Below are 13,512 nucleotides of genomic sequence, written 5' to 3'. Positions count from 1 at the left end.
CACTTAGATTACTATATTTTTGCACCTCACTGGTGATTTTACTGAATGTCAAAAGAAAATAAGTGAAGTGCTAGTTAACTGTCTATTACTGTTACTCATGTGTTGACATATTAGTGCATATTAATATTTATTGGTGATTACTTTTAACAATCAAAATCTATCAATTTGCATATGGATTACATATGATTTAATTATAACCAAATGTCAATAACTTCAATAACAGTTTGGTTGAAATAATGGATGCTCTGAACAAACCTTCTGAAGTTATATTATATTAATCACATATTGCAGTTACTGAGATCGAATATAACCAACATATTTATATAATATCAACCAATCATTATTTTAACTATCTTCCTATCAAATGCTAACTCATTCTTTGCAAAATCAGGAACAAACACATAATGTAATTTTAGTGAGGTCTCCTAATTCCAAAATATTTTAAACACGTTATTATCTTGTCTAAACTATGAGTAATCAAATTGAGTAATTTCTGGGAAACATTCTAAATCAAAACAGCACGTTGCATGACACCTAAACAATTTCTTGGCATAAATCAAAGCTATGTGTTTAGCCCAAGTTCAGGAATCCATCTGGAATATGAATCAACCTCATCCTCCTTACAAGTCACAGTATCTGAACCACACTTTGAATCTAGAACAACATAATCTTTGTAAAATGTATTCTTGTCATTTCTTGCAAATAAAGAACTATGTTGTTGACTTTGAAGTATTTGTGACACTGTAAAATTATACTTTCCTGGTATTACAGACACACAAACAACCAATTTATTTTCCATTATATTTTAAGAATTACAATCAATGGTTCAGGCAAACACCCACCAGTTAACTTAAACACTGTGAAACTTAATATCAGTATTATTCCATATAATTGATAATGCTGATTCCAATTATAGTGTAACAAAAAAAACTATCAATATTTACAGTGGTCTTTAAATTATGTATTCCACTTATAAGTAAAATCTGTGTTTCACGGATGTCGCCTGCTTTTCAAGCAGAAACATTATCCCAGCTGTAACTCAATAAGCCAAGCAGTGATCTGTTGTTCTGGCTCAAATGAAGGGAGATTTTAGGTGCATTAAAATCTGTTCTTTGGCTCACCGTCACCTTTCAATCTTCCCCAAATAAAGAGTAAGGCAGTATTGTTCAGGCAGTTGGTGAAGAGATAAAAAGGACAGAAAAACCTCACACTCTGACTGTGGGTGATGAGTCAATATTTGCCAGTGTTTGCTACTGTTAGATTGTTATGAAATTTGCTTTTTGTTGCTTTGATTTGGGATTTTTGTGGGGACATGAAATAGCTTGAGGCTGGTGTGCGTCTAATTCGGAGAACGCATTTCCAAGAGAGTTTTCATTTTGTTATCGTATATTACAATAAGTGGCAATCAAGTGCTGGAACTTGCCATTATTAAGTGCTTGTTGTCCAATGTGGAAAGCAAGTAAACAACAGAGCAATGTTCTATAAGACTCAATTAACTAAACAGTCATCAGCAGATCTGTTCCCACCCAAAATTTCACTTAACAACAATATAAGAATTTTTAGTGACATTATTTAGTTTTTCATGAGCTATTTCCACCATTTCTGTGACCCTTGTCTTTAAATTGGCCATTTTTTGCTGCTGTACTTTTAAGATGTAAATGCATATATAGAATATACAGAATTTACAGAGGGACAAGTGCTATCCACAGATTCACCACAGTTTACTTTTGTTGCTAGTTCTTCTAGTGTTTAGGTAGTATTTATCCTGATCTCTCCTTTTATTCGAACATGACGGAGTAGATCAGGTTTCCAAACATCACATGTAATGTAAATATGGGTAGTGATTGTGATCCAGTGATTTTGGAACAAGATATTTTGGCAGCAACGAGAAGAACAGAGTAAAGCGTAATGTGATTACTGTTAAGACAGAGTCATTAGTAAAGAATTCGTATGAAAACCTAAAGCAATTAGTAATATTAATGACTTATTTTGAGTGATTTTCCCAACTCTTTGTAAATTTGCAAGGGGTAGTCAGGCCGTAGACTAATGTTAAAACTCAGGGTTGCTGAGAAACTGAAGCAACATTAACAAACTGACAGACAGGAAGGTCAAAGGCCACATGGCGATGGCACAAACTCTGGACTCTTGAATCTATCCCAAATAAACCTGACACTAGCGCCGTAGGAAACGGCTCACGCACACCCCTCCTACATCACCAGACGGCTCCCGGCTCAAACATACAACCTGCCTAACAACCGTCGCCATTCAAACCCATGCCATCTCACATTTCGAAGTCAGATTTCAGATTCCATCCATGTGTGCTATGAGGACGGAACACTTCCAACAATATGCCTCATTCATATGCATGGGTACACACAGATCCGCCCTTAAAAATCCCTGTAAAATGAACATCCAGAGGTTTCAGAGAGGTTGCACGGCACAGTAATGAAGTCCAGCTGAATAGAGAATTTTAGAATAAAGGCTTTCATTAAAAAATAAATTAATAAATAAAAAGGAGAAACTGCTCAGGAATGCAGTGGGATGATTTGTACTTAAGGCTAATAAAGCTTTTTAAATTTTACGTAACAATTACATATTTATATTTTATTCTAAAAAGATGTAGCCATATTTGCCAAGGCCTTTTTTTTTTGCTCTGGATTTTAATTCCTGCATAAACAGTTGAAGAGTTTATGTGTTAAAGTGTTTTATCAGGCTCTTATATTTAAGTTTAGTTATTTCACTTTAATGGCATAGAAAAGGACCTATACATTGTCATTAAAATAAAATGACTAAACCTAAACATAGGAGCCTTATAAAAATACTCATTTTAGAAGAAATATACTTGTAAATAACTTGATTGTTGCATTTCCCATTCAACTTTCAAATCAGTCACTAACTGTCACCCTCCTCTTATTTACCATAGTAAAATGATTTATTTGAATGAATGATTTAATATAATGCATGAATATATCCACCAAAACAAATGACATCCAATACAACTGGAAGAAAAACAGTAGGTTTTCTAGATCTAATCCACATAAATTATTATTTAATATGTAGAAAATAATCATTAATAACTGGCATTTTACAGGAAAAGTATTTAAAGAATATTGCTTCAGGGGAAAAATACTAGTTTCATATCTGGTCTGATGGTTGTGTACCGTTTAGATGCAGGAGTATAATTTAATAAAATGTAATAATATGTTAATATTTCAATGCATCCAATGCTCAAAACAAAACTATTCTCCATTGGAAATTAATAACTTCCAGTCTGCTGCTTATCGTTTGTTGGAGATGGAAGTGGAGTGGAAAGGCAGCTTACTTTACAGCTGTATATTTATATATTGCAAATGCAACTTTATATTTCTCAGTGAGACTGTATTCTAAATAAAAAAAATAATTTAATATTTAACTCGTTTTATTAAGGATTTATATAGATCCTTGCTGTTTTGTACAAGATAAATTCAACTTTTTCTGTAACTTGAAGTGTCCCAAACTACTTTTTCAAAGAAACTAGCTTGACCAGTTAAAATCCTAAATTATGAGTAGCTGGTAAAATGTTCCAAATAGCTTTCTCAACACTGATGGTCCAGATTCTGAATGACCTTTACAGTCAGTCAATGGGCTAGATTTACCATCTACTAGACAAAAGTCTTATAGTAATAGCACCCCTCTCCTCAACAAACCACATGATTTGAGATATCATTCATGTGCGTAGATCATGAAAGATACTGATGGTTGCCTTGAACTACACTAATGAACAACAGATGACCACAACAAGAGTTAGGAAGTAAAATACACTTCCACATTTCTGATTTTAACTGCAAAAGAACAAGTAGTAGAAGGAAGTAGTAGGGAGAAGGGTAAAGAGTAAAAGATTGTTCGGTTGCATCTCAGATACATGCCTTCATTCATTTCAGTGGATTATTCATTTCCTTTTGAAGTGAAGCTGCGCGCCCAGCGAGGAATGTCTGAAAGGCAGCTGAATGGAGACTCTCATATATGTTCAGACTGATTATCTGATTTAACGGCCTGGTCTGCCTGCTTTTCTAATCACTTAAACAAACCTAATTTCTTTTCGCACATGCATTTGTCCATTAATGCTGTGTATATACTAATGATTAATAAACATGTTCTTATATTAGACGTTAAGACTAAACAAAAGCCAGAGACGTGTAAACCTTTGTCTATATCTGTGTGATGAATCTACAGATCAGTGCCATATTGGGTCGGGGATATAATTAAAAGCAGCAAATAGCTGTGCTTCAGGACCCAGATTTTACATCAGACATCAGATGGCAGGTGCTACAGTATCAAGATTATGCAAACAAAGCCCTGAAATGTATTAATATTACTGGTAACAATTTACATTTGAGCAATGAACAATATATTTTTTACACTATTTATTCATCTTCATTAATTTTAGGTAATAAAAACGTGGTAACACTTTAGTTTAGGGACCAATTCTCACTATTAACTTATTAGCATGCATTTTTACTAGCATACTGGCTGTTCATTAGTACTTATAAAGCACACCTAATTCTGCATGACCACATTTTAGATCCCTTTAACACTACCCCATATAGCTAAACTTACCAACTAACTTACAGAGTATTAATAAGTGGCAAATTAAGAGTTTATTGAGGCAAAAGTCATAGTAAATAGTTAGTTAAAGGTATCATATAATGTGATTTAAAGTTTTCTGTTCTCTTTGGAGTGTTACAAGCTGTTTGTGCATAGATAAGATCCTTAAAGTTGACTAAAGTCTCAAACCCAAAGAGATTTTCTTTATAAAAGACTCGTCCTAGGCCCCCTAAAATGCCTCATTTAAACATGCCCCAACATGTCTACGTCACTGTGTGGGAAGATTTGCATAACGCTGCCCAAATGTTTATTCACAGAAAGAAGGCATAACTTTGATTCTCGCTGTAGTATTGTTGCCGCCGTCGTGGAGACACTGTGTTTCGTTGTGAAAGCAAAACAACTTTGTTTGGCCTTCCAAAAGAGGACACAACTAGAAATCAATGGTTAAGTTGTATTTACAACACTGTTCCAGAACAGTTCAACCCAAATATTCAGATGTGTGCAGCACTTTTTAAGAAGCTGGACCTGGGAGAGTAGCCTACAATGCCATCTGCGCACAAAGCTTGTTTCTATAAAGTGGGGTAAATCCAACTTTGGAAGGATAGTCTGGTGCTTCTGACTCACAGCCTGTAAGCATGTTTTCATATGAAGAGTTTGTTCCAAAATGCAATAAATCCATTTTGATCAATTTGAGTAAAAATTTTTTATTTTTTTACCAAGAAAGTGGCAAGATAAAAACCACTATTTTCTGTTTCAAACTTTAACATAGCATCTTTAGGTTATAATAACATAAAAACTTCTAATCCAGATTTGATTTTCAAAGATTTATTATAACATTTTATTTTTTTTCCCCACAAAATGCAATAAATCATTGACACGGTATTTTCTTTTTTCTTTTCACTGAATCAGTATAAAAGTAATTTTTTATATTGAAACTGTTCAAAATACACAACATAGTAAGTTGATCCACATAGGACAGGCTCTGAACTTGGTCAGTACTAATCTTATATACAAGCACTGGACTAAAAATGCATTCAATCAGTCATCGCTCCCAAATATGATTTCAGCCGTTCATCTTGTTAATGCTATAAATTAATTACAACAATAAAAGAAAATGTAATCATGAACATACATGAACAACAAAATTAAACCACAGAAATGCCAAAGTGATATTTCCCTTACATTTAACTATTTATCAAAAGTGCATTCATCTTTTCCATCTTCCATTCATTTAGTTGACTAATGCTATGTGCTGTATTAACAAAAACATTAATGGCATTAATATAAACACTTACAATGACAAGCTTCCTATATCGCTTTCATAATTGAATGCGACTCATCTGCGATTATGAACGCGATATTGCATAACTTGTCAGTGATGTAGGGCTCTGTGTATTAAATGCTGCTCCGTCTGAAAGCCCGCAATTGAGATTTATCAAAGAAATGGCTTTGCTGATGAGATGCGCATGACAATCACATGTGATTTATCATGCAGCCCTTGTTTGTTGATCACAAAGTACAAAGTAGATGAGGAAAACTAGGATGCCAGATGTATTCAGAGCGCCGCCATTACTGTCTAGAGTGCATGGAATGGTGTACTGTCATTGGTTGTTACCGTTTACAGTGCGTGGAATGGTGCACTGTGATTGGTTAAGCGGAGATATCGAAATTCTGCAAACAAAGGGGTCTTTCAAAGAAAAACTTGACCTAAAATGAAGAAAACATGACCTAATAACGCTGCGAATATAGCATTTTGAGTAAAATTAAGAATTGACTTTTCAGTACCGACAGATACAATACTGATTTTGGCGGAAACTCAATCTTTTTTTTTTGAAATGGCGTTTATCGCATTTTGGAACCAAACTCTTCATATTTAAAGACTTTGCCACTGACGATTCAAATGCGAGTTTGGAGAATTGTAGAGTAGCGCTTGTCATTTGTCGTTTCTCCGATCACAAATGCAAACATGGTTTTATGTTTACACGGTGCAATACGCAACACAACACATAAAAAGAGAGTATAAATCATTATAATCAGTAATTATGTGCCCACTGGATGCAACAAATGACTCGTTTGTAATGGGTTTTATTATTTTTGTCTCATCACGCCGTATTTTGACTGGGACACGCATCACAGTATGACAAGGGGCATAACACTTCCGTCACACGCTTGAGGTATTCAGCCAATCATAATGCAATGGATTGCTGGCCAATCAGAGCAGACCTCGCTTTTCAGAACGATGAGCTTTGTAAAAGTCAATGCGTTTCAGAAAGGTGGGGCATAGAGGAGAAACAATAATGTACATTATATGGAAAATAATGTCTTGTTGAACCTTAAACCGCATAAACACATTTCATTACACCAAATACACCAAATAATGTTATTTTTAGCAACGTCATATGACCCCTTTAATAGTGAGATTTGATCCCCAAACTTAAGTGTTAACAAAACCATTGTTAGTTCATGTTAGCTCAGGACCTTTAATAATATGAGCAGATGTAACTTTCGATTGATAATAATATACTAAATTTTGAAATTAACATTAAGATTAAATAAGATAAATCAATACTTTAGAATTATTTCCCATAGTTAATGTTAACTGTAGTAATCTAATGTTTATTAAATAAACCTTGTTGTAAAGTGCTTCCATAGTACCATGAATTTCACATAAGATGCCACATTATACAGCTATTAGTACTGATTAATACTGTTAAGACGGTGTGTTCTTAAGAACTAATCTGAACAACTAGCATTTATTCAAATTGTAACCGGTCTTACTTTTCGGATTCAAATTTTTTATGTAACTGACTTGAAAAAGATATGACCATTCTTGAAAAAAAACATTAGATTAGTCTAAGCATTTTAACACAAACAATGGGCTTAATATTGTATTAGTTTTAGATGTTTAACCAGTGATATATCTATATGTGCAAAAATACCGTAATTGGATTGGACAGCTAGTGACATCATCGACAAAACGTGGAAAATGTTTTGACTTCCTTTTAAAAGTTGAAATGTAGAGTCAAGATGAACTTGTACCATCCTGAAGGGTGTTTTTTTTTTTTTTTTTCGCAGTAGTGACTGTCAGAATGCAAGAATTATCCTGGTTATTATACTGACTACTTAACAGATAAATAAATTGTGAATATTAGATTGCAGAATGCAGCATTTGACCAATCAGAATCAAGTATTCAAGAAAACTGTGTAATAAGACTATTTATTTTACTATCATAACTTAACACAATTTTAAGGTTAGTTGCATTTTTTATTTTGCATTTATCGTTGTTCTTTTTTTAATAAACTAAAAGTCACTTGGCCTGTGACATTTAAAACAGCTCTTTTGGATTCTGGCTTCAACATTTATCAAAAAGCACAAGTAAATGTAAATGTTCAGATCACACAATAAACCACCCCAAATCCATTAAGAGCTACAAGCATGATGGACAAACTTGTGTGGGAGAAGTAATCTAGTAAGAGTAAGTGGGCTTAGTCTCCAGCACATGACATGCTGAAATCTGTGTCTGACCCACTAACCTCAAACCATTTATTTTTTTGTATTATTTTTTTTTTTTCATGTTTCAGCATGTTTTGGGGTGTTTTTATTTAGAGTTGAACAGAACAGCAGTTACATACATAAGCATAAAATGACCTATTTAGGAAGAGGGATTTGTTTCGTATTCCTCTTCTGAGGCTCTGACGTGTACAGTAGACTCCGTATTAAGGAGCAATTACAAGGTGACTGCATTTATCATTTATAATTTTTTTCTGAGTGAAAAATCACAGCAAATCACATGCTAAATGCTGCTTCTCTATGATAAAACCACGCTCTATGGTAAATACGTAGGGTTAGTCAAGATGCTTGTGTAATGAGGTCAGGTTAATCAAGTCTTAATGGCAGGTCTTCATTTGGCACATACTAGTGTCGGAATTTGAATGTAACAAGCATTTGGCTGCTGATGCATTTTGCTCCTTTACAAAACTTCTTTAGAAGTCATTAAAGTAGCAACCTGAAGTTGTGTAATGTCCCGAAGCAAGCAATCTCAGACAGAAATATATAAAAATACTGATAATGTTCGGTTCTTCTAGTCCAGGGCTCTCATACCACCAGTAATAATTGAGGGAAAAAAATTCATTCAAGCCTGCAAATAAATGTTAATTTAATTGCATATTTTCTATAATGTTGTCTTTAGCTTACTTTGGCCTTGTATATGGGTCAAAGACAAGTTGTCTCATTTTGATGTCCACATTTAATTAAATTTTACAAAAGTAATTTTATATACATAGAAAGCATATTAAATGCAAGTCAAGTGTCTACTTTAATGTTTCAGATAATGTTTGTGAAAATAAAAAGGCAAAATATGGGTGAAATCATGTTCCATCATCATTCAGCATGACACATATTTATGTAAAAATTAACAACCATACTTATTCTGACCTGTACTTAATAAAATATATAAAAGTGATCATACAAAATCATATGAGTGATCATACAAAATTGTATTATATTTAAATTTTTAAAAATAATATATATTCCGGACAAATGGGTAAAATTTTGTGGTTTGAAGGATAGTGGCAAAGATTGGGAAAGATTTAAAATTACAATGGGGACTGCATTTTTTGTTATCTTTTTATGACATCTAATGATTCAGGTTCCAAATATACCTGATTTTATTTTTTTTATATGGTCCCCTTTTCATTTTTGACCAATGTATGTACTTATGAATTTACTGTTTGTATGTATAAATTTATTTATTTTTTTTAAATCACATGTCTTTTTACGGGGATAAAGCATTAATGTAAACACAAATATGCAAATAAACTTAAAATTATATTAATAAATAGAATGTTACCCAAAGACTGGATTCGAACATTCATTGGTGTCTTCCTATCTCGCTTTTCTTTTAGAACCACTCTTGTCCTTGTTTTGTCCTCACATGAGAGCCTAAAAAATTGTTTCATACCATCACATCCCAAACCAAGCCACAAGAGACCCCACAAGTGTAAGCGGGCATTCTTACAGGATACCAATTGTAAAAGCATCTTCCCTACCTGTAGTTCCCCAGGTGCCGCTTTTCGTGCTCATCCCTAGAGACCTGTTTGCAGACAGACCTGTGGGCCAGTCTTTCTTTCTGAAAACACAACACAAGTGAATAAGCAGCTAGAAGCAGGAAGAACAACAAAGAAATCAAGCCCTGTTTCTGTTAGTGCTATCCTGCAGTGTAATTTAGCCACCCAAAACCGAATAACAATGGCATCGAATGACTCGTTGCCTATATTATGAGGCACCTTAATGAAGTCTGAGAGTTAGTGGGCCAAATAACAGCCTTTCCTCTACACTTGTTAATACAGGGGGGCCCATTCATAATTCATATAGATTTAACTCCCACTGTACCATTTTAATACATCAAAAACTATAATTGTGGAAAGGTCAGCTGGTCAATTTGCAGTGGCGCAGCAGGGTGTCTTCTATAATAGTCACTGATCTCTGCTAAATGCTGGTACAGGCATATTCATTCAGCCCCCAATCCCCAAATCTCACTCCTCTTTTGCATCTAGCTTTGCCCTTTGAAAATACCACCTACCTGCAGTCATCGCAACCTCATCCATCTCTTCATATGATAAAACGCTGATCGACCAATCAAGGACTGGTGCACTTTCTACTTACTGAACTTTCTCAAAAACGTGCTTTGTCTGTAAATCTACAGAATATGAATTCTTAAATATATATATATATATATATACAGGTGCTGGTCATATAATTAGAATATCATCAAAAAGTTGATTTCACCAATTCCATTCAAAAAGTGAAACTTGGATATTATAATCATTCATTACACACAGACTGATATATTTCAAATGTTTATTTCTTTTAATTTTGATGATTATAACTGACAAGTAAGGAAAACGTCTAAGGTTACGTATGTAACCCTGGTTCCTCGAAGGAACGAGACGCTGCGTCGAGAACGTTTGGGGAACGCGTCCAGCGTGACGTCTCTGAATAATGTGTATAATCAGTCCAAAGGAAGGGCGAGACGTCATAGGCGGGTGACGTCAGAGACCAGGAAGCATAAAAGCATGAGCGGCGAAGCCGGTAATTAGCCTCAAAGGATGAAGCAAGCGCCGGACAGAGATGCCGGAAGTTTGGCACTGCGACGCAGCGTCTCGTTCCTTCGAGGAACCAGGGTTACATACGTAACCTTAGACGTTCCTCTTCAGGAACTCGAGCTGCGTCGAGAACGTTTGAGGAATGAGAATGCCCACGCCGCCAGACTTTCAAATCTCTGCCTAGTGTGGAAGAGCACAGCTAAAGCAAGAGAAGGAGCCTGACAGAATTCGGGGACAACCCGTCCAATGGCCAAACTTCAGAAGGAGTGAGTCTTGACCCCCAGGAGAGGGGAGATCAGAGGACTCGAGGCTTAGGATAACATCCTGATCACCGCTTAGCATAAGCTTCTTTTGGCTGGAGGCCTCAGCCTCAGCGCACCATGGAGGAAACATGTAACCAGAGGGTTTCTGCCCACTGACTGGCCACCGAGAGGGGCGCGATAGGCCACCATGGCCGCCACGTAGACCTTCACGGTGGAGTGGGTCAACCCTGCGGAGAGGCTGCAGGAACTCCAGCACTGTACCATACGGGCAGTTAACTGGGTCGAGCTGGCGGTCTCCGCACCAAGAAGTAAAAAGCTTCCACTTCAAGGCATACAGTTTCCTCATTGAGGGAGCTCTGGATTGGAGAACGGTCTTACAACCTCGGTTGAGAGACCGGAAGCTAAGAGTTGTGCCTCTTCAGAGACAGCACCTACAGCCTCTAAGTTCCATGCGGGGGCGCACTCTCCGCCTGCGAGAGGAGATCTCTCCTGACGGGAACCTCCCATGGAGTGCCGTCAAAAAGAGAAATCAGGCCCAGGAACCATACCCGGCCCATCCAGAACGGGGCTACTAACAGCAGCCTACTCCCGTCCCGGAGCACTCTCTCCAGAACTCCCGAGAGCAGAGCAATCGGGGGAAAAATGTACAGATGAAGCCTCGGCCATGTCTGTACCATGGCGTCTAGCCCCAGTGGAGCTGGATGAGTCAGAGGAAGCCAGAGGGGACAGTGCAATGTCTCTCGAGTCGCAAACAGATCCACCCGAGTCTGGCCAACATCTCTAACTCTGCTTCATCACCTCAGTGTGAAGCCGCCATTCCCCGGGCCTTGGCCCCTGCCTCAACAGGATGTCTGCTCCCATATTAAGATGCCCAGAAATGTGAACTGCTCTGAGCGAGAGGAATTCGTCCTGGGCCCACACAAGTATCTGGTACGCTAGTTGTATAAACGGCGTGAGTGCAGATCTCCTTTGTGGTTGATGTAAGAGACCACCGCTGTTGCTGTCGGTGCGCACCAACACATGGTGACCTCTTAGGTCTGGGAGAAAATAACGAAGTGCACGAACCACGGCCAGCATCTCCAGGCAGTTGAAGTGCCATGTCAGATGGCGACCACTCCACAGACCACGGGCAGGGTGGCCACTCATGACCGCACCCCAGCCGGTGAGGGATGCGTCCGTCGCTAACATCATGCGGCAACAAGGAGCTCCCAGCACCGGGCCCTGGGACAAGAACCAAGACGGCCGAACTAGCTGCTCTGGAAACCTCCCAGCAGGTCGCGAGCCTCTTAGCACCGCTACGTATCCGGGCGGTAACTGAGAGAAGCGCTCGCTGGAGACCGCTGCGCCCTGGAACACTGGCAGGGTTGGCAGATCGATCTCCTGAGGGCACTGAGGAGAGACGGGCACCGTGTAATGCAGTGTACACCGCTCTTCCCCAGAGGGGCCTGCCCTCCGAGGTCCTGAGCCGCAGCATCAGGACTCTCATAGCTGAAGTCTCATAAAAACGACGGTCCTCAGACCCACATCGTCTGCTAGGAAGACTAGACCAGAGCCTGCTCGGGGCAGGACCCTGTGAAGTACATTGGCAGGTGCTCCCACACCGCCATGTGACCTCCTAAGGGAACCAGTCTCACGAGACTGGCCTCTGGTGCGCCTAGAGCCACTAGCTCGGTGCCCTGAAGCGGTGGACCGGCAGGGGACGACCGTACTAGCTGCTCTAGAGACCCCCGTAAAGGTAGCGAGCCTCTCAGCACCACTACGTTTCCGGGCGGTAACTGAGAGAAGCGCTCGCCGGAGATCGCTGCTCCCTGGAACACCGGCAGGGTTGGCAGAACAATCTCCTGAGGGCACTGAGGAGAGACGGGCACCGTGTAATGCGGTGTACACCACTCTTCCACAGAGGGAGCTGGGCCTCAAAACGTCCAAGGTCTAGGCGTCAGGACGTTATGTTGAGGGCTATCCAGCGAAAAAACAACGGCTTTCCACTAGAAGCCTTCGGCCTGGGAGCGCCACTTTGACTCTAGCGTCTGCGGAGTACAAAAGTGACACCCCCGGCACGTGGGGCTGGAACACGGTTGGGACTGCTCCACCCAGCAGCCCCTGACCGCCTCAACCTCCTCAGAGGAAGAGCGGTACACGTGTTCTCACACAAGAAATCAGACAGATATGTCATTTTATTCCTTAGAATTAAATGTAGTCTGCATCCAGACTAGTCAACACGGTCTGGTGTAGAAAAAACTCACATAAAAATAAAACAATGTAATACACGCGTTATATTTATATATATATATATATATATATATATATATATATATATATATATATATATATATATATATATAAATTTTATGCTACTCAGTTAAACAAACAACATCAATCTCCTCAGAGAAAGATGGATGCTGCAGCAAGCTGTCTCAGAGGGTGAAGAAACCGCTGGTTTCCAAGCCTCGAGAATGAGCACTAGATCTAGTGAACACGGGTGGAGATAGGAGCCGTCTCAAACCCGTTGGCCAGATCATGTGCGATTCCCGCTATCGCGGTCGCCGCCGTGCCTCAGCAC

At 38.5% G+C, this 13,512-nt stretch overlaps 1 protein-coding gene across 1 annotated transcript in view; it reads right to left on the bottom strand.

Moving 5' to 3' along the window:
• ttll7 (tubulin tyrosine ligase-like family, member 7) overlaps positions 1-13,512 on the bottom strand; it is a 101,059-nt gene that overhangs the window by 25,872 nt on the left and 61,675 nt on the right. The window contains 2 exon segments of the mRNA XM_059528708.1: positions 3,906-4,041; positions 9,634-9,713. Coding sequence (XP_059384691.1) covers positions 3,906-4,041; positions 9,634-9,713 — 216 coding nt within the window.

Source organism: Carassius carassius, chromosome 38 (assembly GCF_963082965.1).
Source record: "Carassius carassius chromosome 38, fCarCar2.1, whole genome shotgun sequence".
Lineage (NCBI taxonomy): Eukaryota > Metazoa > Chordata > Actinopteri > Cypriniformes > Cyprinidae > Carassius > Carassius carassius.
The sequence above is the reverse complement of the archived record's forward strand: the minus strand, read 5'-3'. Positions and strand labels throughout refer to the sequence as shown.